Genomic DNA, 26501 nt, shown 5'->3' with positions numbered 1-26501 from the left:
CAACTTATCTCCATGACATTTCAAACCTCTATTGTTGCACTTATTATCAGCCTCTAAAACATTTACACTCAAATGACCAATGAACCATTGTGTGGATATAAACTCCTTAAAGACAAGACTTAATGTACAAACACAACTGGCCTTCATGAATAATTAACAGAAATTCAGTGCATTCGGTATTCATGCCATTCTTATCGTGCAAAGCTATCACAAAGGTGCTATGTTTAACAGATCTCATAGTCTGCCAGTAGGGGGTGATTTTGAATATCATGCAACAGGATTTGTGCACGATTATAATAGCCATCATCATCATCATCTTGACCTTTAACCCCAATAAATGTATCTTCCGTCCCTCCCGGTGCAGCCTGAGAACCTGCTGCTGGAGTGCCGGGCCTCTCCGCCGTCCGTGCGACTCGTCGATTTTGGCGACTGCTTGCGCGTGTCGCACCAGCGGCGCACGCGCCAGCCGTGCGGCGTGCCCGAGTTCTCTGCGCCGGAACTGGTGCTCGGCGAGAGCGTGGGGCCGGCGGCGGACGTGTGGAGCGTGGGCGTCCTCACGTACGTCATGTTGAGCGGCGTGTCGCCCTTCCTGGAGGACAGCGCCGAGGAGACCTGCCTCAACATCTCCCGGCTCGACTACTGCTTCCCCGAGCACTACTTCGCTGACGTCAGCGCGCAGGCCAAGGAATTCATCACGGCGCTGCTCCGGGGCAGCCCCGGCAAGCGACCGCGTGCGCAGGCCTGCCTCAAGCAGGCGTGGCTCGCTTTGCCCACGAAGGAGGACCCCCTGCTCGACACATCGCGCCTGGCCTCGTTTGTGGAACGCAGGCAGCACCAGAACGACGCGCGGCCGCTCTCCGGCATCAAGGCCCGGCACGGAAAGCCTCCAGTCATAAGACGTTGAATCCAAGGGGAAGCCACCTCACCGGTGCTGTGTCGAGGGATATTGAGTGGTCTAATGTGACAGCGAACTATGAAGTACTCTTTAGCTTATGCACTGGTAGCACTGGGCAGCTGTGTCCATGTTAAAAGGTGCCAAGTTGTTTCAGGAAAAATAATGTATTTAGCCAACAAGCCATCTTAATCATTTAAACAACAGCATCAACTATAGATACGAGGCCAAGCATTAATGGCCCTGGTATACCTGTTAAATAGCTTTGTATTTAGTTTGGCATAAATGTAATTGTGAATGACGCTGCAGTTTTAGCATTTGAGGCCATTATCGGGGCCAGCGGTTTGCACGATGTCGGCGATTGTGTTTACTGCAGTAAAATGACAAATATTGCCGTATTGGTCTTGAGCCAAGCAATGAGAGGCGACATATCTAATGCAGTTGAGTCTCTGTGTCGTTGCTGGCTACAAGGGTTTCCCTCAGGAGTGGGCACGTGTCGGCCCACACAAGGAACTCAGTCCCTTGCCGACTTCTCTCGTGTGGTTGTGAGGATTCATGCCTGAAATGGTTTGCCCACGTGGATACCAATTTAATAGCGAACTGCTGTCCTTAATTTGAGCCCTTCAATTTGAATTTACAAATCAGTTAGGCTCAATCATGTTTCAGGAACGCATTAGTGTAGATTTAAAAGTCATGTAATGCTAATGAAATTAGGGTTATTAGATGGTTAGGGTTATACAGAATAGGAATTACTATATTAGGATTATGGGATTTAAACCTCATGCCTGTGGTTGTGTGTTAAGGTTGAATTTATTGGATTTTGATTATGGTTACCACTTTTGGATTAGGGCTGTAGGTAGGGTTTAAGTCTCACCGAATATTCTCTGGGTCGCTAGTAGGCAGGGTGGTGGCACGTGATTAGGAGTAGCTACAGCCATAGCAAGGGGTATACTGGATGTGGTATGCCAGAGGCAGAAATATTTTCTGGTTTGCCGACCTGGACAAACCTGGCAGAAATTAAGCCTTGGTTGTAGTCACATTTTTTTTATTGAAGGATGGCAATCTATCCATGGTGTTAAGTTCATGAAACAAGAGATTAAGTTGGAGGATAAAGATGAGTACATTATTAATAATGCCATTGCAGTCATATGGGTTTGAGAGTTAGTGATTGATGGGTAAATAAAGATTATGGTGATAAAATAATGTAAATTCTGTATTGTATTAAGGTTTTTAGATGTAGGTTGCGCTTATTATATTGCATAGTTTATATTTAGATGATTGAGGTGGGATTGTGGTAATTATGTTAAGACTGGTTTTGTTCATTGGGTTAGAGGTTAGGGCTAAGTCTGGGGGGCCATTTCCTTCATAAGTGATCGGATTTGAGGCTTTGGCAGAAAGGGGCCATGGTTTGGACTGAGGCTCCAACTTAAGCCTGAAGTTGAGCAGTGCACTTGAGTCAGTGGGAATTGATTTTTACTTCATTTATGAAAACCAATCTTTATGCACTTCACCTTTGTTCGCATATAAAGTGCAATGGAGTTTTAATCTAGGTATTTTTTTTCATGTTGAAAACAAAACCACTTGTTTTTATTTAAAATATGTACAAGTGCCAGAATTAATGATTGTGGAGTGTATAGGTTAGGAATGTGGAGATTTATGGCCAGCAGTGGCACAGTCCGTATTTACACCTTCATAAACTGTTTAATCTCCGCATAAAATGCTTGTTTGTACCTAAATGCGATTGAAGTGGTTTACTTGCACGCCACGTGTATATTAGGTCTGTATTATACTGTGTCGTTGTAAATTTTTTACATTTATTTATAATATTGTCTCGTAGCTTAATCAAATTCTTATGCCATGCTTGCTTTGTGGCTTCATCAATATTTATATGGTTTGTGTTTGGATTTAATACAATATTTAGATTTTTTTTGATTGACAAGCGGTTGTTTCGGGGGCGGGGGGAGGAATGGCGCTTGCTGTTTAAGCTTTACGGATTTGATATTTTGAGAATGGCTGTGTGTGTGTTGGGGCTTTTGTTTTTTTATACAAATGTTTCAATTGAGCCAGGTACGCGTGCTCTTGTCACCATGTCCACAAGTCATCTACTGTATGTTAACGCAATACAGGAGACTTCCCGCTGGTCTGGACCAATTGGACTGTCAACGCCAAAAGTGAAATGCCGACAAAAAGCAAATATGGTGCCTGGGAAAATGCCAGAGGTGGGCCTGATGCTAGAGACTGGTTGGCTACTTCGGGATAAGTATAGGGATAGTGTGCTTGCTCTGTAGCTCTCCAATGTTTTTGGGTTGTACCATGCGTTGTTGGGCTTTATGTTTAACAGTTTTGCTCCACGTGCTGGGAGCTCTATTCTTCAGGAAATAAAGTTTTTTTTTTAACTGAAGAAACTCCATGTACCGTGTGAAACGTCGGACATCATGCGGTACAGCCCAAAAACGTATCAGAGCTATGTTGCACAATTGTAACAACCTAACGGCAGGCTAATATACTCTCTCCTTGCCAGCATTCACTATTCGTTTCAGTGCTGGTGGTTACAATGCCTGTGCACTCTGTTGTCCATCGCCAAGAAATCCACATCAGTAGGCATTCCAACAAAGAAGTCACAGCTCAAAACACATGTACAGGTTTGTGTACATCAAGCAAGGTGTACGCACAACACAGCTGCAATCTGGTGTTTCTCTTCCTTATTAACTGAATTTGTCATTAAGCTCCATATCAAGATACATTCGGGCCTAATGGCCAGATCCGTGGGAGTCAACTGATCAATTACGAAAGCATGTGTTTACATCACAGCCATCCCAGCCAATCGTAACTGCAGCATTTTGCAATAAAGTTGGTATCATGTTTGAAAGTCATCCAAGTTTCTTCATCCTGTCGTCTGTCCACCCACGGGTACATTTTGCACACACTGTTATGTCGAATGACGCATATTTAGCAGGAAGTACACGCAGTTCTTCCAGCCTTGTGGCTATTAAAGGAGATTTGGGCCAAACATAGACTCTTTTAGAAGCAGTGTGACGGTCCTGTACGTACTATGAACTCTCACGTGCATGAAACAAGTCATGGGTTACTTTTTGGCAGTGTTGAATTATATCGGCATGACATTTTAATGGAGGCAAATGCAGTGATCGCTCAAAAAACAAAGTTCATCTTTTGATTGGGACATAATAAACCAGCGTACAGTATCGTAGGTTTTGTTGAGTTTCAAGCGGCCAGCGACAAACATCACGATCAAAGTTGTAATTGACGAGTCGTGGATGAAGCATTCTTAGTATAGCAAACCTGACCACAGCAGTATTCAAATCATCACTGCAATGCCTACTTCAGGTATTCATGCTATATGAAGTGTAATTGCAATTTGATGCTACATATTTTATCCATCGTCAAATTTTGCAGGAATTCATATTCTTTGGTCCTTTCGGTGAAGTCACGTAGATAGAAAAATAAAAAAAAATAAACATAAAAAACTAATGTAGACTCTAGCTAGGTTCTTAACCTGAGTGAGCCTACTGGCAGTCTATAATGTAGACTTATTCTGGTTCTTTCAGTCATTTAAATATAAAAAATATAAATAAAAACTACGACGTTTCGATCGCAACACAAGCGGTCGTCATCAGGAAAAGGGGGGTTAGCCTCTAAAGGCAAACTGTTTATAAAGGTTTAGAGATGGGCGTAGCCCAAGTGTGTCAGCAGCAAGGGCAGGGCAGCTAATGTTAATGCGGGATAAAGCAACGCCAAAGCAGTGGGTCTACATCAATCAAAGGGCCGCCAGGCAATCATTACACCTCGCTCCACATACCCACACTGCTGACGGTGGATGTTGACAAGAAAACACAAATCAAGTCATGACCCAAAGTGGTTGATGACATCTTTCCAATGATTGCCAAGTGTATAACCATCCTCTCGGTTGAAATTGTGTCTGTGTCTTATTCTTGGATCTTTCGGTAAAGTCACGTAGAAGGGAAATAATAAAAGAATAAAAAAAAACAAAATTCTCACGACGTTTTGGCCACAACACAAGCAGCCGTCCTCAGGTGAAGAACAGCTGTTGGAAAGACAGCGTCCTAATGAAACTGCTAAGCTTGGCAGCGTATTTTAAGCTGGGTGGGAGGAGCAGAGCGCCTTGACAAATAAGTTTACATATCAACAGAGGAATTTAGCACATCAAATGTGTCTGTCTGTAAATATGGATGGCTTCATGAACGAATCTGGTGATGGCCAGTAGGCTTGCAAAGTACCATCATCTTAGAGAAATCAATTTCGTGTGAACCAGCTGCATTAAAATAATGATCAGCCACGGCAGAAGTATTGGTCCTACCGCATTTAAAATCTGCCTTATGCTCACGAAAACGGTCCGAGACATGTCTCCCCAATGTAACTGCTGCTGCAGATGCAGCTTAGTTTGTAGACGCCGGGATATTGCATGTCAGGAATCTTGTCCTTCACAGATGGGATCAGATCACAAATGTTATGTACTGTGTTAAATCGGACCTGGATCTTGTGTTTGTGCATGATTTTGGAAATCTTTTTGGTTACACCTATGTATGGCATGGTGATGGTTTTGATTGGATCCTCAGATGGCTCCTTCCTCATGGTTGGGGCGATTAAGAACCAGGCTACAGTCTACATTAGTGGTTGAAATTTTCTATTTATTTATTTAAAAATAATTCATTCATTTTTACAATTATTTTTCTATCCACGTGACTTTACCGAGAGAACCAAAGACTCCAGTTGTAGTGTTTAACACGGAGGCACACGCTGGGAGGCAACACTTTTATTTAACAACTTCCCCAGCGGGTAACACTGAACGCAGAGGTCGCAACCGGGTACCCGATACCCGTACCCTACCCGATACCCGGCTACCCGTACCCGGCCGGGTACGGGTAGCCGTTTGCGACCCTGGTGCGGCCGGGTACGGGTAAGGAATCAAAACCCTTTTGCGACCTCTGACTGAACGTAACTCGGGTTCTGTAGTAGGTGATGTGGCTAACTACGTAAGTAGCGAGTTAACTCGAGACGAAGACCCGGAGACGACGCGACACCCAGGTTTGACTCCACAGACGAGCCAAGAACACTCGGGACCGCCCCTTGATGCCCCTGGGCGTGGCCTCGCTCCGTCTTAGGCCACACCCCCTTCGAGACCTTTCCCGAAGGATGTCGACCGAGCATCACGTGCCCCTCAAGCCCCCCTCGGGCCCCCCTCACTACCCTGTCCCGGTCACGTGCCCTCTGCGTGTGTCTCTCTGTGTGCCTCTCCCCCATGTGGGTGTCTCTCTCTGTGTGTCTCTCTCCGAGCTTGCATTCGTTTGCACCTGATGACGGTTGCTTGTGTTGCAATCAAAACGTCGTGTATTCTATTATTTATTTTATTTCTACGTGACTTGGATGTTACCCCGTGCCCCGACTGGACATATGTGGGGGAAAAAAATAGTTTTACAGTTCATCTGATTCCTCCCGCGGTATAAGTACAGATTCTTATAAACGCGATGGTGACGTCACGCCGATTAGTGCGCGATAACGTAATGCGACCGTTACGCGGTGACGTAACGCTGCGATCGGGGGCGCGCGCTCAGCGGCCTGTACGCGGTGACAGCGCGATGTCGTCACGCTCGCCTCGCGCACGCGTGAAGAGCGCGCTACACCAGCATCCGTGCGATGACGTCACGCCAGCACGAGGCCTCGCAAGCGGCCTCTACGTCATCGCGCGTGCTCTGGCCCGCGCGATTACGTCACGCCAGCACGAGCCCCAGCTGTGTGCGTGATGATGTCATCGTCAACGCACGCCATGCCGCTTTGAGCGCGTTGCGTTGCCGTCTCTCTGTGACTTGATCTGGTGGCGTTTGGGAGGTAAATATCCGTGTGTGTGTTTGTATGTCTTTGTGCGTCTTTTGTGTGTGTGCGTGTCATGCCACTGTGCACTACAGACCCAGCAACAACGCGGGTTCGAATCCCCGTCACGGATATGGCAACAGCGGGCGGCGTAGTTGCCGCAATTTGTAACCTCCGCTAAGCTGGACTCGCTCCTCAATGTGGAGTGGAGTAACCTTCATTCACTCGACGTGTTGAGTCCGCGTTCCGAGTGTGCTACACATTGTATCGTTGGGAGGGAGACGAAGACGGCCTTGCCTCTCGCACATGAACCCCCCACCGCTCACTGACCGCACCCGCTTCAACAATGCGCTTCTAGGATATGTGGGAAGTTGTATGGACGTTTGTCGTGTTACTAAACAAAACTCGTATCACTGCGTACAAGTAAGTTGTTCGGCCGCTGCCAGTGATGAGTTTGTGTTGTGTCTCTCGGGTCGACGAGGTCGCCACGGCCTTGAGAACGAACGCTGGCGTACTTCCATTATTGACGGGGTTTTTTGGGGTTAAATCACGTAAGTACAGTATATAAATGTTGTGTCGTTAAAGCCGCCACCACACGACACGGACAACTAGTAAGGGTTGTCACGTAAACAGAACGTGCCAATTCGTTACGAGTACAGCACCACACCGGTGTGTTGAAGAGCAAATCCACGACATTTACAATCGACACATTAACGACACTTAGATTTTTGATTTAAAGCTTTCGTGACTGCAGAGATTCATATTCTTGGTTCTTTCGGTAAGTCACGTAGAAGAGAAACAATACAATAATAAAAATATAAAATATATAATTCTCACGATTGCTTGTGTTGCAGTCGAAACGTCGTGAGAATGTTATTGTTTTGACACTTTTATATTGAACCGCGATCAAATCTCCCCCCCAAAACTCACCTGTATTATGGATGATATTGGTCGCGAAAGCCTAGTTTAATGTTTGATTGAGTGATTGGTTTGTGGTTATGATTACGATTGACATGACTTTTGCTTGTTTAGCCTAGAAAAGCCTCACTGAGTCTCTATCATTTTTCAGGAGCGTCCTGACATTTTCATAGCAGGAGGCTGTATTGTCATGCGTAATGCATCATTAGCAGGTTTGTTAATTGCATGATTGCTGCTTAATTGGTTGAGTAATTGTTTGAGTGGCTAGTGTTGGTTAATGGAATTGTTGGTTACTCCAGTGGGTGTTTGATGGCCTGCTTAATTGGCCCAGGAATTCGTGCGGAGTAATACGTTGAGCGCGTTGGTTTTTGGTTGAATAAATAATTGAGTGGATTTATGAGCAGTTTTTATTTATTTGGTTCGGTGGTTGAACTGTCAAGTGATTTCATAATTGGTTTGAATTATGTGGCGATACGATGCTGCATGGGCATTGCTACACAACAACAAAAAGCTAAATTTGCACTCAATTGCCAATAAAGTGTGTTCCTTGTGAGACCAACGTGTTATTGACGAATGTGTTGAGATTTTTCTTAATTGGTTTCGGTGGCTCATGGCCTGCTGTGTATGCGAGATGGCAGTGATTGGGTTTTTTATTGTTTGATGTATTATATAGTAAATTTCGATTTAAAGCTTTCGTGACTGCAGGGATTCATCTTCTTGGTTCTTTCGGTAAAGTCACGTAGAAGGGAAGTAATAAAATAATAAAAATAAAACATAATAAAACAATTCTCACGACGTTTCGGCCACAACGCAAGCAGCCGTCCTCAGGCGAAGAATGAGAACATTATCAAGCTAGGAGCTTATATAGGTGTAGCGAGGAGGAGCGCCTTAACAAAAGAATGTGCATATGAAGAGGAATTTAGCATACCAATGGGCAATGCATAGGAGGTGGGCGGAGGGGTTTCAAAGTCGCATTATGCCCATGCATTATGCAGGATCAACAGCACCACGGGGGGGCGCAAGGAACAGCGTTAATAAAGGAAAGGAATGTTAGTGATATGTAGCTGCATTTGCCAAACAACCACGTAGAAAACCAAAGTGAAAACTACATAAAAAACTAAAATATAAACTGATACTTACTATACTCTACAATAAGCTGAGTTACTAACAACAAATAATAAATTACAATTCTACGTCGTAAGAAGTATATAATATACTTCCATCTAAACTTTATTCTCTTAGCATATACAGTACTATATACTGCCATAGATAAACCCAACATTAAATTATATACTGTATTGCTGTAAACCACCCTATACTTTATACATTTTAATATAACACTGTATTATTTAACTCACCCTAATGTGTATCGAAATGGTTTATTACGTCCTTCCAATGATTGCTAAGCCTGAATCCATCTTCTCGGTTAAAATTGTCTCTGTGTTTGTATATGTGGATCGCCTCATGAACGAATCTCTCATGATAGCCAGATGGCTTGCAGAGAACCTCCGTCTTGGAGAAGTCAATGTCATGTGAGCCCACTGAGTTGTAACAGTGGTCTGCCACGGCTGAGGTGTTTGTCCTACCGTGTTTTAGATCAGCTTTATGTATTATATAGTAATTTAGTCAAACATTGCCAGACGTCTATAAACGTGCGTCCTTTTTACGAAAAATTTGGAGATGAAACATTACACGTGTTTGTCCAGTATGTGTGTGCGTCATGTATTATGTTTGTGAATAATCTATGAATGTATGTGCATGTACGTACTGTAGCTCAGGTAAATAAAATAGTAATCATTTACGGCATTCATGAAGAGTCCTACTTCACCTCACTGGTGAATGCGGCGTATTGAAGGGGAGGGGGCTCAAGTTTCGTTCAAATATTACTCACCACCGATGTTAGCCGTGGCCAGGAATCCAACTTAGGTTACCAGATTCATAGCGCAGTGTGCTAATCACCGTGCCACCCTTACCTTGTAGTTACGTTAATACATATATGCATGTGTACACGGTTGTGTGTATCACGCTCGGTTGTGTATGTATTAAGTAGACGGCCCCAAATGACTACCTGGTGCGGTGTATGAACATCACCACTCGGAGACAAAGGCGGTCGGGCGTGTGGTTCGCCACTCACCCTCTCGTGTGCCGTGCTGCCTTGGTCTTTGAACGTATCACGGACGTGTATGAACCCAGCATGTTCATCGTCTGTCCATGATGCATATATCTATAGCAAGTTGTATTTCATCCTGAAATGAGTACTGCGCCTTTCACATTGTAGTCAACATCAGCAACACGGAGACCAAGGTTGCATTGCCTTGCATGGCTATTGGTGGCACAAATCAGCTTGTGTGCAGCACTGGCCCTTAATAGGTGACAGTTATTGGCGCAGGGGATTTGGTCAAAGGGGTAGATACCCCCTGCCTTATCCATAGGATCTTTAAAGCCTGTCAGGCTAATTTTGGGGAGGGATTTGTGTGTGTGTTGTTGATAATGATTGCGTGCTTCCCTTTGTGAGAACGGTTAGTGCAGCTGTGCTTGGCACGCGCAGTTGCCAAATTGTTAAATCCCATGCGTGGTATTCCTCAGTGTCGAAGTCAACCTGTTGCAGATGTTTGCATTGAATGTGAAGACATGCGCTTAATATCAAACTTCCATTTCATGGCATGGGACCATCTGGAAAATAATGTATAGAGTACATGTTGGTATGGAAAATTGGCAATTGCACATCAATAAACAGCCGTCATGTTTGTGGTCGCTATGCACAGACGCAGAGCTTATTGTTATGATAGACAAATTACTAATTTTATTGTCTTGTCAATTGTTATTATCATTAAGGATGTATCTGCATGTCCTGGTATAATGCAAAGCTTGGCCCAGTGGAAAGAAATCCATGCGAAATGGCGTTTGTGGTTTTTTTTTGGTATGTGTATTTGTTCAACCTGATTTGAGTTGTTTTATCTTGGGCACACATTTTCTGTTTTTGCATTGAACAGCGATCCTCGGATTCCCCACCCACACCCGCGTATGGGGAAATCGCCCAAAAGCGGGAAAAGTTTGTAAAACGTTTCCACGGATCATTAAGAAATAATTTGTTGCATAAAAACTTAAGGGAAGTTATAGTATTTTACGATATTAAATTACAATAAATTATATTATTACAATACCGTGTATGGTTAAACATTTCTTTGACACATTGTGTATTTTGACTACAACATTGACCTCGTTTTGCCCAGGCACGTGATGTTTTTAACAGTGCAATGACAGACATGTCAGCTGTTTATGCTCAGAGCAGGTCAGGATTGCACCTTAATTTTTTATTTCTTCGTCTCAAATAACTTAAATTCGTAATACAGCAGTAGGTTTTTTTTATTGTTTGCTCATATTTTGTAAACATTTATATATATACACACAAACGATAACATGATCCTCATCCTTTGTACACTGGTTGGCTGTTTTGCTCAAATAAGTGTTTTTTTATTCCAGTAATGAGTGTTTGTACAACTTGTTATGACAACAGGGGGGGAGTCTTGCATTACCAATACCCAAACTTGACACCACGAGCTTAATTAATCTTACTAACGTATGTAAGATGCGGTTATTGAGAAGGAGAAATGTGTTTAATCATTACCGTGTGGTAGCCCGGTGGCCTACTTGTGAGGGCGTGATTATTGTGGCTGGAATGAATGGCACACAAGGGGGCTGCCTGGTCATTCTGTAACTTTCCAGCGCCGATCTTAACACACTTGACATGGTACTCATTTTACGCTTGGTCGACTTAGGGGAAGCGCCACACACGGATAAAGCGTTGTCATAAGATTTGGATTTAAAATTGTCAATGATCGGAATGCTAAGAAGAACAAGCATAGGTTTTAACCCTTTCAATAAAATAGGTGTTGAGATGTTCAAACACCAAATAGATAGCTTTTGCCAGGAATCCTGTCTGCATTAACCACCCGTACTTGTGGTGAACATGCCAACAACATACTTTGATAATATATGCATTGTGGTTAATGCTGACTTGATTCCTTGCAACCGGTATCTTTTTGGTGTTTGAACTCCTTATTTTTTCATACTTTGCTACTGGCAAAAAAGGTCCCATGATCCAAATGTCTTGAAACCAACCTGGATTGCTCGTTTCATGAGACATGTTAATTGCTCAAATGCTAAAGATAAAAAAACATTCCCAGATAGCCATACAGACTGTTGAGGAAAGTACCCTTTGAGAGCGACGATAAGGGCTGGAAGGGTGCACGTGGGTGAGGTGGTGTCGCAGCACAACCTCGCCCTGTCGCCTTCATCTCCTGATTCGTGATACTCATGTAAAGCCTAAGGAAGGCCCAGGACCGATTCGGATAATCAACAATGATGTTAGCTGAGGCCAGGAATTGACGCTAGGTTTTCTGGATTCACATCAAAGTGTGCTAACCACTGCGCCACCACTCAACACATAAAAAAGACAAATACCCCCCATATAGCCTCTAACAGGCTGTTGGGGCATGTGCGGTTAGCAAGCACCTATGAAGGTCGATATGGCACATGCATGGAGGGGATGGGTGGCCAGCACCATGCCCAGCCAAATTTTATCCCCATTCCTAATGTTACACACCACACCAGGTACTCATTTAAGGTTGAGTCGAACTCGGGGAGGCCCAGCACCGATTCACATATTTTTCACCGATATTAACCTTAAGGAGGAATTTAACGAGGGTCACTGGGTTCGCTCACCACTACACTGCCGCTCGCACGCACGCATACATACACCCGATGTGAGTAAATAATAGGAGTAATCTTGCCTGACTTGGTCTCTCATACAAACCCTGCCTGCCCAAGTCATGTTTTGTCTTGTCATTTAGTACACCCTCCCCGCTCTACTTATGCAATTAATTTGAAATACATGGAGTCTTTTAGCAGCAGTCCCTCCAGAATAACCAGATGCTAGCACTTCCAGTGACAGTTTTAGCCCTGAGGATTATGCGTATGATTAATGATTCTGTGCCGTGACTCTGTTTTATTCAGATTTTAGAAATATTGCTGTAGGCTTGTCATGTTAGCACACTGGCCCGTTTGACAATGTGGAGGTGGAATTTGGGTGTTAAACTGATGTGGGATAAAACTTGTTGCTGATAACAATGTCGTTTTTCAGGAACAAGCCAAATGACACTTGGCTCTGGAGTATATGTTCTCTGTGCATCTTTGTTTCGCATTTTTTGGAGCTTTGTCTTTTTATAAATATTGTATGTTTACAAAAACACCGTCCTGGCACATGAGATCCATAGGATCAGGTAAACAAAAAGCTATTGTGTATCTACTACTGGATGAAATGTGCCACATTTTGCTACCATAAGTGCAATATTTTTCATACATGTGCGTCTTCATGCGTCCTGGTTTCTAAATAAATAATGAATCGAACACCTATTAAAACAGTATTGTATAGACATGTATAATTATAAATTGTGCCAGTTATGTAATCATCATCAGCCATTGTCTGTCCACCACCGTTAGAAGGAGACCTTCCCACGGCATCACCATTCCTTATGGTCCTGCAATGCCATAATCATTACGCTCATTACACTTTGAATCATATAATCACTCCAATCTTGCAGTAGATTTTCCTCTCAAGTGCCTACTCTTCTTTGGCTGCAATTACATCATCAGTCTCATCCATCTGCAATCATCCCTTACATGCATCCTGCCCACGCCCGCTTGCCGTCTTTTGAAATAATAATATCTGTCATTTGCATTTTTCTTGCTGATCCATGTGTTCCTCTTTATGATTCCCAATATATATTCAAAGCATGTTTTCCTGTACACTTTCAGTTTGCTCCATTCTATTTTGCTGTGTTTGTGTTTTCGATACATGCACTGGCTGCTCATAGATGATATGAAAAAAATCAACAATATGCAAATTAGAATAGGTGTCAGACATGGAGATACACTTCCAGCAGTGCTAATCAGAGCAGCATTTGAACATTTAAAACACATGGATTTTAGATATAAAGCATAAACACAAGTGGAGAAAATATCATCCATCTCAGATTTGATGACAACATAGTAATGATAATACATTTTATAAGAGTTACAGGAAATAATTGTCGAACTTAACAAAGAGGGCTGCAAAGTTTAACTCAATATCCAATTGATGTAGGGGCACTGTTGAAAACAGCAAAATTGATAAAGGGCTGTAAAAAAACAATTCTTCCAAATGACAGATATGATTTTGGTTAGATATGGTTTCTGCTAAGAATCTTTTAGCATTTGTGTTAATGAGTTTGTTTGGCAATTGAACCTTATGGCGGGACCCCGGGGTTTCAAATAAACGGAAGGCCAAATCGTAATTAATAAAAAAAAATTGCCGACTCCGTTCCACCGAGCACATAAACGCCGCGACCCACCTGGCACGGATCATTCTGTTGTCATGTCGTCCAAGCACAGCGAGGATAAATGCGCAGAAGAAACAAAACTTTGAAACTTGGATTAGCGCATCGTGTAGAGCTCGTCGAGAGGAATAGATCGCCGTACTGTTCGCCTTCAACAGACATAAAATGATGTCGCCACGCAGTTTATGCGAGAGCCGGGGGCTTCTGGGACCCCGGGGGTTCCGCCATAAGTTTCAATTGCAAAATGAATATATCATTTATGAACTTAAAAAAAAAAATTTAGTTCTTTTTCTTCGAGAATGCTTAATGCATTTTGTTACCATGACCTTGTTAGTGATGTAACACGGTTACCTTTTATTGTATGTGATGGTTGTAGGTGCACATCACATTACTGTCAAGGATGCCACTAACTGCACAGGAAAAGATGCAGAGGTACAGAACCAAACTGAATATGAACACAGAGAAGGCTGATCTCATGAGAAAGAAGGACAGGGAGAGGAAGAGAGTACAGAAGGCTACAATGTCAGAGAAGGAAAAACTTCAGGCTCTGAAGAAAAACAGAGAGCGAGTCCAGCGACATCGGGAAAGGAAATTCTCATGTGTGGCATCGGTAGCTGCTGGTCCTTCTAAGTCCATGAGAAAGGTCTTCACAACACCACAGTCACTGGAGAAAGCTAAGCAACGAGTACTTCGAAGTTTGCCAAAGTCTCCAAAAAAGAGAAAGGCGATTTTAAAGCTGCTTGCAGATGAAGCTGGCATTGATTTTCCAAAACCAAAAAGGAAACAAAGCAGTGTCAGCAAAGATTTTAGTTCTAAAAACGACATAGACGGTTGAGCACTTTACTGAACTATATCCTGGATGTGTCTTGCGCTAAAGGATTTGGGTTCCCTTTTTGAAGATGAATGCAAGAAGAAAGTGAATAAACAGTGGCTTGTGAGGCATCCCGCAAAGTGTTCCAGATTTCCTCTGCTAGCACCATGGACATATATGTATCTCTTCACTTGGCACTCAACAATGCTGCAATGGATATTTAAACTGACTTAAGAGACTTCATAAGCACGGAGTATGGATGAACAGTTGCTCTGGTGACGATGCAAATGACAGAGGCAGATGTAAACGATTGATTTGAAGAGATGAACAAGTCAATGGCATTCTCCATAAGCTACACCTATATCAAGATAGCTGAAGCAAACGCTTTCTAACACGGAAATGAACGTTTGAAGCACATCATCCAAGGTAGGCATTCAACTTGCCCACTGAGCCTTATCAAGTCACACCTTTCACTGCATTTACCTGGAACCATAATGGGGCCACTTTGGTTGCCAGACTATTCTAACTAATAGCAATTGTCAACTATGTATTAACCAAGAACATCCATGTTATTCTAGGTGACCTTGAGCAGCCACTGCATTCATTAGATTTTAGTATTCTGGTGGCACTTTTGAACCAATTTAATCCAAAATTTCGTCTTGCCAATAAGTTGCATGAACAGTGAGAGATAGAGCCACCGGGAGCAACAGATGTCCCGAATGGCAGAATCTGCATGCAAACTGCAGAAGAGTTACTGCATCTTTTAGAAAAATCAGAAAAGATGGCTGTCAAATGCTGCTCCAAGGAAGAACTTGAAAATAAGTGTCAGCATCTAATCAATTCTGAAGAGGAATCGAGAGCCTGCTATGTGGGGACTGCTGCTAGAAGCTTCCATGATGATTTGTTTTACACACTGATGCTGTCGGTGAAGCCACCTTGCATCACTTTCTGCAAGGAGCTGGTGGCTCCTCTAGCCCTTGCATCAGACTCCTAAGGACACACAACGCTGCAGCAGCTGGCCCTGTCTGAGCAGCCAGGGAGAAACAAATGGGACTTGCGTCATGGGAAGTAGGTCTTGGGACACACAACAGCAACAACAGCAGCATCAGCAACAATAGCAATAACAGAAGCAACAACAGTAACAACAGCAGCAACAACAGCAGCAACAATAGAAAAAGCAGCAACAACAACAGCAGCAACAGCAGCAACAACACCTTCCGATGGCGACGCTGCAACTTTTGCTGTTGCTGCCCGGCTGCTTGCGGCCAGGCCTTGCTCTGCGGGACAGTGGCTGAGCGAGCTGAGCGGTGTGGTCAAGCAATGCCTCCCCTCCTCCCTGGAGAATGGGGGGCCATACCGGGAACTTCTCTTGATCGACAAACCAATTGTATCTCACCAAAACGTCGCCGATACTGTGGTGGAACTCGCCAGCAGACTTGGCCCAGCATCCAACGTGCAGAAGGGAGTGCTATGATCGCTGTGGAAATGCTGACCTCTACCCGACCGTGTTCATCACTTGTTGCAATGCCTCGCACATGGTTGTGCTGGAGCCCTAGTCAGTTCGTCTTCTGCCCTGCATCCAGACGATTAGGGAAGAGCACCTTCATCGCCATACTACTGCTGACGTCAGGTATCGAGCCAAACCCTGGACCAGGGCTCCTCAACTTTGGATTGGTGAACGCAACAAGATGTCGCTGATCCACGATCTGATCAACAATTGTGGACTCAACAATTGTTGTCATTACTGAAACCTGAGTATATGATGACTCAACAGACGTAATTAAGCGTGAGGCTGCACCTAACGAATTCGCTATTGTACATCTTCACCATCTCAGGGAGCCTGGCACCAGCAGCCTGAATGGTGGTGGGATCGCACTGATTCACCGTGAAGACATCTGCGTGAAAGTCCTGAGAGACTCATTAACAATCACATAATTCGAGCTGCTGCTTGTGAAAATAACGAAAGAGCATGCGTGGGCTTCCGATTGCTTCCATCTATCGATCACTGTCTTCACTGCTGTCGGATTTATTTTCTGAGCTTCTGGTCCTCTGGACTGTGGGTCACTTGGCTCTCGCTACATCATCTGTGGTGACTTGAACTATCCCGGATTGACTGGTACTTGTGGTAAAATCAACAGTGATCTCGCCGAGATTATTGACAGTCACAGTTTCACCCAGCACGCCAGCGTCGCAATATGTAGCTCGGAAAATATACTGGTCACATCTTCACATCCGCGGATGCCTTAACTGTCACAGACATTATTATTGAAGACGTAGGTATTTCAGATGAGTCACGTGACGTGCAAAGTGGCATAACCTATTATTCACCCACTCGTCACAACGATATCATACAGAGACTGGAAACGAGTGAACCATAATGCTCTCTGTTAGAAAGTTTGGTTATTATCGGCGTGTCTCAATCCTGCATTGATGGTTGATTCATTTGCATCTCAATTAGGAAATTACATCACTACTGTTCTTGATGAATTCATGCCCATCCGAACAAGCACAAAGTTAATAGGGAAAACGTGCAGTAACTGGCTGTCACCAGAGGCGATCTCCACGAAGCAGACATGGAGGAGGCTGGAGTGTCTTGGGAAGAAAATTGGTTTCGAGACTGACTCGCTTATAGAGCCACCTGCAGATCTGCCCACCGACTCATTATTGAGTCTCACAGATCGTTGTATGCTCTGCACGTCTGATTCGCACGGTTGGCTATGTACGGTGTGGTGCAGTGCACTGACAAACGGTGTATCCAGCACTATGTGGGGCCCTCTGCTTATCAATGATGATGACATGGTTGGGGTTAACTGCTTGAATAAAAGCGATAAAGTAACAAGTTAAAGTGGACAGATCATTTTCACATGCTGTGTGTATCTTGTGCTTGTGTTACTACTGTCTAAGCTACAGATTGGACAGACAGGGCACGATGGATTTCTCACACAACGTCTCTTTATTACATCAACAAATATACTGTGTGAGAACACATGTTAACAATTTACTGGTAATATCCAAGACTTGTTGTTATGTATACTTTGTTTCGGAACATTGTCTTGGTGTTATGTGTCCATACTTTCATGGTAGTTGTATCATCTTTAATTACACACTTATGGCCTTTGGTCGACCTGACAGTTTGTTACACAGTTTGTTTTTTTCCTATCTTTGTTGTACGAATTCCTGTCTTGATTCTCGTTTGTAAAAGAACAAAACAACACAATTCATTTACATGTGCAGGGTCCCATCTCCGTGAAAACGAATGGTGTTATGTTCTGACAGTTAAGTACACGTATTGCCTATCTTATACCTGATAGTTAAACATACAGCTTAAAATAAATCCTGCTGCTTTCTAACTCCACTGAAGTTTGGGTCTGGTTCTTCTGTTTGCATATTTCATGTTGGTGTCATGTGATTCTGTCATCCGCTCCATTTATTTGATCGTTTATTTTGCTGGAGCTGGGGTATGAAACTAAACTGTCTCAATGCTTACACCCCCTTGCACAGAGGGAATGCAACCATGCATTGATTAAATAATTTGATAGAAATAGATTTTTGTTCGCATGTATCGCATCATGCACGTAACAGTTGATTTGAATATTATTTATGAAAATTATATGCTGTTGAATTTATGCCAGTGGACCAAAACAAAAATATACATTTGAGGCTGAGAACACGGTCCATAATACGCGTGTTCTTGTAAATCTTGAACGATTTTTTGTGTGTGCTCGCATCAAGTCACAACCGCAAATTATGACAATCGATTTGCTGATCGAGTCGCGGTGCACCATTATGTCCGTTACACAGGGCGTCACGGGTTCCTGCACGTCCGCAAGGGCGGCAGACGAGGCAGCCGCCGACTTGATACCCACGCTTTGAAACGATCGGCCCATTGATAAAAAACGTCAGCGCCAAAGTCGGGGGGGCTCCAAGCCAGTGAACTGATTAGGCAAAAACGACAGACCCACTTAGCTCGGCTGCGGGAACAGGCGCCCCCCCGCCACTTTTGCGTAATGGGGAGGGTGGTTCTGGTTAAGCGGGCCAGTGGCCAAGTGACCGGAGCAAGGCAATTGCAGGATGAGTGTGGTCTGGCGTGAAAGATGGCTTGAGCCAGCCACCCCCCTGGGCAAGCAGCACAACTTGTAATCGGATGATCCAGGCAGCGGAAGCCATCTGCCAGCTGCTGTAATGTAATTGAGCGGAACTTAATAAGCGTCGCACGGACATTGCAGATGGTGGTTGTTTGCGGTTTGCATTCCTGTTTTTTTTTATTCCGGTAAGGCCACTGAATAACCTGATGTTTAATGGTGGCATTTAAACATTAGAGCCCGGTTACATAAAAGGCATGTAGTTGTGTCAAACCTGAGCTCAGCGTGGGTTATGGTTTCATAATTTTTGCCTCGCATTTATAAATAACATGTACGTTTGACAGTGCCTCCTTAACGCTTTCTTTTAAATGAGGAACTCTGCAAATTGTGCTTTAAAAAACAAATACCTGATAAGTTTGGATAATAAAATATTGTCCTGCAGCACTACCATGATATTAAGATCTGGAACACAACTTAAGAAGTACAAGCGATAAATACACTAGTTTTAATCAGGCATTGTAATTATTGCCACTAACAATTTCAAGCAGAATGTGGCAGCATACATCACTGAGGTGAACAATATTTGATAAACAAACAATAGCAAAATTGGGCAGCATACATAGCTATTTTGGCAATGAAATAACCGAATATTACTCTTAAAATCTGTCACAATAGGGGGGTAGTTATATGTAACTGCACGTGCATGAGTAAGATGACTCATTGCATATCTTGACCCTTCAGCAATAAATAATGTCAATTCCCTTCCGCTCACATGAGCATTGCACTCCTCTGTTATAAATCTTACATCAATGTAAAGATTCCACTGTTGACTTCCACTCAGAGCGCTGCCTCCCTCACAGGCGGCGCTAATCTGACCAACCCTGTAGGAGCAATGAGCTTCAGCCAGCAGTAAATTGAGAATGAAGGACAACTGATTATCCTTCGGCCTCTGGGCGTTTCCCCCCATGCCCCGGCTGCTTCGGCAAACCTCCCGGCGATGTTTCCACCAAAACGCGAGCTCCTTTATCGCCTCCGCTAACGTGACGTCTGGACCAGTTTCCACGGCAACCGTCGGTATAGCTGCTGACGCATCGCGCTTGCGCGACCGGCAGATCGACGCCGGACACCGCGCTGAGCACAGCGTGCCGCAAGTCAAGCGCACAATCACGGCGCGGCCCCTCTCGTTCTTACCTGCCGCTGCTCCGTCCGGCGAGAGGCTCTCGTTTATTACTCCCACCTGGAGGGTGAGTTTTTACTCGTTATTTATCGTGGGGAGTATTACGACGGTCTGTGTGTGTGCGTGACCTGAGATTTACAGGTGTCTTGTCACGCGCGCGTTGTTGACCTGTGCTCGTGCGCCCCGTGCGTGCACGTCCTGGCTCAGGTTCGTTCTCGTGGCTCTGCGGCGATGTTGTTATGCAGCAGTCAGGGATGGCTCCTTGTGAGGCTGGCTTCACTGCGCCCCCGGCGTGGCAGCGTCAAATTATGGAGGCGTTTTCGGTCTGCTGGTTCTTCTGCCACCGTGACGCCAAGAGGGAGCAAATTTACTTGGCATCACTTATCCATGTCTAATCGTCTTTTATCTTACCTGTGTTGTTTTTCAGGTTATGCGAGCGCTTATTTTGTTTCAAGATCCATTGCAATTGGTCTTCCTGTTTTTCTGTTGGATTTTTGTATCGCAGTGATCAGATTAATTTGCAGTGATATGTTGCAGCAAATGTGGTATTTGCAGTAAGCTGTATGTGTAGTAACGAATGTGGCATTTTCCAAGTCCTAGCCGTGTGTGTTAAAAAAACATGCCCTTGTATGTCATGTTTTACTTATTAACTTGCAAATTATACAAAAAAAAACCTCGTTTTAATTTAACACCCTAGGTTTTCTCGACCAATATGGCTCGTAAACAAAATACGGTTAGATCACATGTATGAAGGAAAATATTTTGTTCACGTGACAACTTGATTTGTTTGGCTGTGTTTGATAGAGGGGGGGCGAATGGCACCATTGACGTTATACTTACGCGATCTAACTGTGAATCCCTGTTTTATTGACCATTATTTCAAACTGCAAAACGAGAAGTCCAGGTAACTGTCATAACATTACATCATGACAACAGTTGTCCAAATTTAGGTTTTAAAAACCGTCTTTAAATATAAAATCCGACAACATTGTTTTCTAGGCATAGCTGGTGTCAAAAAAAGGTGAAAACTATAAATAAGTAATATTGTTTGGGTCTTAAATCATCAAGCTCTTTGGGTGCCATTCCCTCCTTACCCTATTTCGGGTATTATTATTCTGTATAAATGTGGGCAACGTCTCCCCATTGGTTGGCTCTGGAGATGTCGGCATGGGAAGGGAATGCCCGCTGCCACGACGGGCCAAGATTGACTCGCGTCGTTCCGCGCGCACGCACGCACGACAGGAACGACGGTGACATCGGCGCCTGCGACGCGGCGGAGGTGTGCACGATGTCGAGCCCCGATGAAGAGAGCTCCTCGAGCAGCCTCAAGCAGCTGCCCTGGTTCGTGGCGAGCTCGCAGGTGCTGGGCCTCGCCGCCGTCATCGTGGTGGGCGTGTGGATGGGCCACTACCGCGGGGGCTTCTCCTGGGACCACGGCGTCTTGGAGTTCAACATCCACCCGCTCTGCATGGTCATCGGCATGGTGTTCTTATATGGAGATGGTACGTCATCCTGACACGATGGGCGTGAAAGTAATCTGCGCCGAGCCAACTTGCGCTGCACAGGGAATTTATGATTTAACACTGGTTTGTGTTTGTGCAATATATTAGATTTTTTTACTTTGGTCACTTTGATGGCCCAGATCACTAATGAGGCTATCCCAGTCTCTTAGAGTTCTCACCTAGGTTAAACAAACCATATAACCCTCATTGGCCTACAGAGGTTCCAGTGTATGCTGCTGTTTGCTACGTTCACCAGATTGCCTTTCTGTATCTTTTCCAGCAATTTTGGTGTACCGCGTTTTCCGTGAAGAGAACAAGAAATGCATTAAGATTATCCACGCCACCCTGCATATGTGTGCGCTGATCTCCTCTGTGATCGGTGAGTTCTTGCTTGAGTGAGCGTGAGCAATACAGTGGCGTGGGGGGGCTTATATAATTGATTATTGCTCAGGGTCCCTGTAATCATCGCTCGACTGTACGTCCACCAAACCTCCACGTTCCCTCCCCCCATCGGTTCATGCCGAGCCAACATGTCATTATCTTCACACCATCATTATCCTGCCTCCGTGCTGCCTGACACCACACTTCCACTGCAACTCGATCCCATGTCCGGTTCATCTTGGCCTGAGATTGTTTATAAGCCACCAAATGCTTTTGTTATTCAGTTCGTTCAAGCTTGAAATGAGTTGCACTTTGCCATAAACATATGTTATTTGCATGTAACAGCTAACAGTAAATAACACAGGAACACTTCACGGTTTTTTGTTTGCTTGAACACATTGAGGACATTTTTATTATTTACATCCGTATGCATTTTTTTATATTCACAGTGAAAGCTGTGTTACTTGCAATAGAAAAAACAAGTACATCATTCCAAAACTGCAAAATTTAACAAAATTGTTTCTACGTGACAATGGGACGCCCTTTTGCAAAGGTGATGGCGCAAAAAACAAAGCGCGGTTTAGATGTTGGTGTTTCCAGAGAAATTCTCCCTTCTAATTCTCAGTGTATGGTGGCTCTTCCTGATCAATCTGTTGCCTTGTGTTTTTTTCTGTGTAGGGCTTGTCGCCGTGTTTGACTTTCACAACAGCCTGAACATCCCCAACCTCTACAGCCTGCACAGTTGGCTGGGAATCATAACCATCATGCTGTTTGCAATGCAGGTGAGGAGCCGCTCTTTCACAACACTGCACCTCCCTCAGCCTCTCTCTGTTAACTCCTCTGCCACCGCTTCCTTTCTCACTCGCAGGTAAGTTTCATTTTTTAAACCATTGTTCCCTTTGGCGTAGTAGCGTGTTGGAACCTTTGACCCCCAAGTGCAGCTACCCCACCGTGGGTGCAAGGTGGGGTGGTGAGATGTTCACCTTCAGGAGGTTGTGGGTTCGATGCCGACCCTGACGTTTGCATAGTTGGAGTTTGCATGCTCTCCCCGTGGTCGCATGGGTTATTCTCCGGCTCTTCTGGTTTTTTCCTCCACATTTAGAAACGTGTGTGTAGAATATTTGGCTGCTATACATTTCTACATCATAAGCCACTTTGGTGAGCTATCATTTGTGGCCAGGTTGCTTCTGAAAAATAGCTGTGGGCATTACCTGGCAAGATAAAAAAACATCTTTAGTTTAGTTTGATGAGACCCAAAAATGTCAAAACACATCTTTGATGGCTGCTATTTTAAACCAATTATGTGAATTGGCCACAATGCCGCGTGAGTCAGAGTGCTGTGCCCACCACCCCAGATATCCTGGATTCAACTACTAGGAAGTAACCTGTGAGTAAACCAGATTCTCAAGTGACTCCACAAAAAAAAAACCCCCACACTTAAAATTGTAGTTTAACTTACATTTTGGGAATGTCAAGATCTAAATAAATGAACAAATGGTTGCTTTCATTTCCATGGAACTAACATCTCTTTAGCAGGGCACACCGGAAGTGCAATGCCCTGATACAGATTAGAGGTGACGAATGGATCTCGGACGTAGTTCTGTGATTAACTCTTTTTGGACCCTTCTCTAACACAGGGTAGCGATGAAACTGCTCTGCAAGAGTTGAAAATTGGCACTGTCTCAGGACATGATGCCGATTGCACAATAAAAATACATTTTCTTGAGTAGAGTATATTTGATGATAAGTTTTTTTTGTCCAATACATGTATCAGTGTGTATCTTCTTCTTTTGTATTGCCATAAGAAAGAAGTAGTGTGTGTATATATATGAATAAATACAACATCTAATAACCCTTACAACCCGAAATTAAATTCCAGCAGGAAATCAAGCTTGGGTTTTAGACAGCCTTATCAATCCATTTCCTCAAATAGCTGAAAAGCAAACACTGCACTTGGCTAACAGAGGAGGTACTAATTGCATTGAAAGTAAATTCCTGCTTTGAATAGGAATTTAATTGATTTTCCAAGTGCGCTTTGCAGTCCTCGTTCACTTAATTTACAAAACAGATTTACTTATTTTGTCCTGCCTGGTAAAACAAAGCAATGAATTGTAACCAGTGCCCCAGATGCATGTAATCTGGTTATATTTCCATGAATATATATTTTTAGCTAACCTTTTCTGAGGCTTCCATATACACGTATCGAGTCTGTGGTCCCAGATCACCGAGGGTAGCCAGATTTATTTGTATTATTTGGAAAAGTCTATGACCACGGATGGCATTTGGAGGTGATACCTATTGAAAAGGTTATCACATGAATTATCTTTTAATAGCGAAATACTATAAAAAATAACATCCTTTGTTTACCCAGGAAAAAAAGCCTCACCGAGTCGTCAGATCCCTTTTCCGGATGGTTCTCCATAGGGATGTTTTGCCAATTATATTAATGAGTGTTTGGCATGTTGGAGGAAACTGAAGCGCCTGGAGTAAACCCATGCATTTCAGGGGATAACACTTAAAGTTCTATCCAACTCGATTGAACCCCGTTGTTGTGTTGCCATCTCCTGTGCACCATGTAGCCCAAGCCTTCAGCACCTGCTATTCCCAGGCAGTATCCCATCAAAGTTCTAACCAGACCCAACACTGCTTAGCTTCCAAGCTGTGATGAGATCAGTCGTCAACAAATGTGTACCACCGAAGCGTTTCCACTTCGCTTGCTGACAATTTCGGACTTGTCTCATTACGCTGGAAGAGAGGTGGGGCTGAAAGAGCTTTGACCCCATCCGTCTGCCCCTTCCCCAGTGGCTGCTCGGCTTCATCATCTTCCTGTTCCCGGGTGGCACGTCCGCCCTGCGAGCGTGGTACCTGCCCCTGCACTCCTTCTTCGGCGTGACCATCTTCGGCATGGCAGTAGCTGCATCGCTCACCGGCATCACCGAGAAGCTGCTGTTCAGCATCAAGTACGTTGGCCAGGCCACACCCCCCAGTGCCCGCGTGTGAAGCTGTCCCCTTTCGGCTGTCTTTTAATTTATTTTTCGCTATGACGATTTTATGAAACAACATTGGCCCGCAACAATGCTTTAGGTGACAAAAAAAAAACGGACGGGGACAAACTCTGGGACCTCGGACCCAATGCAACTGGTCTGTCTATATAAGACGGGAGAACTTAACCGCGGGTGTAGGGCGCGGGGAATACATCTATCGCCTCTTTCACACAAAGGAATCGCGTTCGGGAGTCAATGTGATTTCATCTGGAGGGAGAAGGGATGGTAAGGGAAGAAGAGGGGGGGGGGACATTCAACTTACGGAGGGGTAGTCCCAGGCCCGCAGGGGAAACAAGGATTGGAGGTGTGAAAGGAGGGGGGAGGGAGCACTGGGGATCTCTCATCGGTAGTCTTAAAACGTGTCGCTTGAAGGCCTTGCTGCTTTGTCATAGTTTAATTGGCCCCCGAACAAATTATCGTCATTCATGTGCAGCCTCGTGTCAAATAGACCTGGGTGCCAGTGGCATCTTGTGGCTTTTATTTTGAGAGGCGACATGCACTCGTCTTACATTTTCAGGTGACGATTGCAAGTGGTTTTAGTCTCATACCTGCAATGCAATGGCAGCACGTGTTTTTTGTTGCATAGGAAAAACATGGTGTCGGCAAACGTGGCGTCGTCGGCTGCTGAGCATACTGGTGTAACGAGACCTGTCACACTGATCAGTGGTGCAGTTCGTGTGATTTTGCAACATTCAACAAGACTGGATGCAATTATCGAATCAAACCTCTCGTTTGTTCTCCGCCTGATAACATTGAGCTGTTCTTTTATTTATATGTTACAGTTGATTAAATGAGGCTCAAATTGCTTTGCGATACTAATTCGGAGGCCATGTCTTCTGTCAGAGCACGCTCACATTTATTATAGAGATATATTGTTTTAAGCGTACGAATGTAATTATTTGGCTAGGCACATTCTTGTCCAGGAGTGAGCGAATGTCATGCCCCCCCCCGCCGCTCCATGCAGAGATACATACAGCAAGTTTCCACCAGAGGGCATCTTGGCCAACGCACTGGGTCTCCTGCTGGTGGCGTTTGCGGCGTGCGTGGCGTACGTCGTGACCCGGCACGAGTGGAAACGGCCGGGCAACCCCGAGGAGGAGGCACTGAGCCTGCACTTCCACCGCATCACGCGCGGCGACGAAGAGGAGGACTGAAGCGGCGCCGTGGCCTGCTTCGGGACGTGAGGACGACTGCAAACGCGGCCTTCCCCTCGACGTAGCCGTTTACTGATTAGGTCCCGACTTAATGACCAGGAGTCGGGTGAAGGGGTGCGATGATGAGCACCCTCAATCAATGCTCTGGTGAATAGGTGGTGGGGAACTGCCTTCACCTTTATTGTGGGTGACTGGCGAGGCACAGGTTTACATTGGGGAGGTGATGTGTCCGTCTTGCGTGCTATTTCTTACCCATGCCAGGTGGGTTTAATCGAGTTGGAAAAAAAAACATGCTGTTTCATGCGGAAGTAATTTG

General features: G+C 44.5%; 2 protein-coding genes across 5 annotated transcripts in view; both read left to right on the top strand.

Annotated features, from left to right (window-relative positions):
* The window catches only part of LOC144939525 (triple functional domain protein-like), a 182936-nt gene extending 179202 nt beyond the window's left edge, over positions 1–3734 (top strand). For both annotated transcript variants that reach the window (XM_078866706.1, XM_078866705.1), the window contains exon 62: positions 365–3734. In XM_078866706.1, coding sequence (XP_078722832.1) covers positions 365–904 — 540 coding nt within the window. In that variant the 3' untranslated portion in view covers positions 905–3734. The remainder of the gene's footprint in view (positions 1–364) is intronic.
* Positions 3735–6660: 2926 nt separating this feature from the next.
* Positions 6661–26487, top strand: CYB561 (cytochrome b561). 3 transcript variants are annotated; one of them, XM_078866703.1, is made up of 7 exons: positions 6684–6757; positions 20040–20171; positions 21347–21606; positions 21887–21985; positions 22666–22769; positions 24790–24947; positions 25996–26487. In XM_078866703.1, the coding sequence occupies exons 3-7, from the start codon at positions 21393–21395 to the stop codon at positions 26183–26185; spliced, it is 765 nt and encodes a 254-aa protein (XP_078722829.1). In that variant the 5' UTR covers positions 6684–6757; positions 20040–20171; positions 21347–21392; the 3' UTR covers positions 26186–26487. The 3 variants fall into 3 exon arrangements, with proteins under 3 accessions (XP_078722830.1, XP_078722829.1, XP_078722827.1); XM_078866704.1 differs by lacking the exon at positions 20040–20171 and having other exon boundaries at positions 6661–6757; XM_078866701.1 differs by lacking the exon at positions 6684–6757 and having other exon boundaries at positions 19909–20171.
* Positions 26488–26501: the final 14 nt, after the last annotated feature.

This window comes from Lampetra fluviatilis, chromosome 2 (genome assembly GCF_964198595.1).
Source record: "Lampetra fluviatilis chromosome 2, kcLamFluv1.1, whole genome shotgun sequence".
Lineage (NCBI taxonomy): Eukaryota > Metazoa > Chordata > Hyperoartia > Petromyzontiformes > Petromyzontidae > Lampetra > Lampetra fluviatilis.
The sequence above is the reverse complement of the archived record's forward strand: the minus strand, read 5'-3'. Positions and strand labels throughout refer to the sequence as shown.

What these genes read in the sequence shown, in the direction of transcription:
- CYB561 (XM_078866704.1), top strand. Translation starts at nt 21,393, where the DNA reads ATGTCGAGCCCCGATGAAGAGAGCTCCTCGAGCAGCCTCAAGCAGCTG. An exon ending in TCATGCTGTTTGCAATGCAG is followed by an intron (nt 22,770 to 24,789) that starts GTGAGGAGCCGC and finishes CCCCTTCCCCAG; the next exon opens with TGGCTGCTCGGCTTCATCAT. An exon ending in AAGCTGCTGTTCAGCATCAA is followed by an intron (nt 24,948 to 25,995) that starts GTACGTTGGCCA and finishes CGCTCCATGCAG; the next exon opens with AGATACATACAGCAAGTTTC.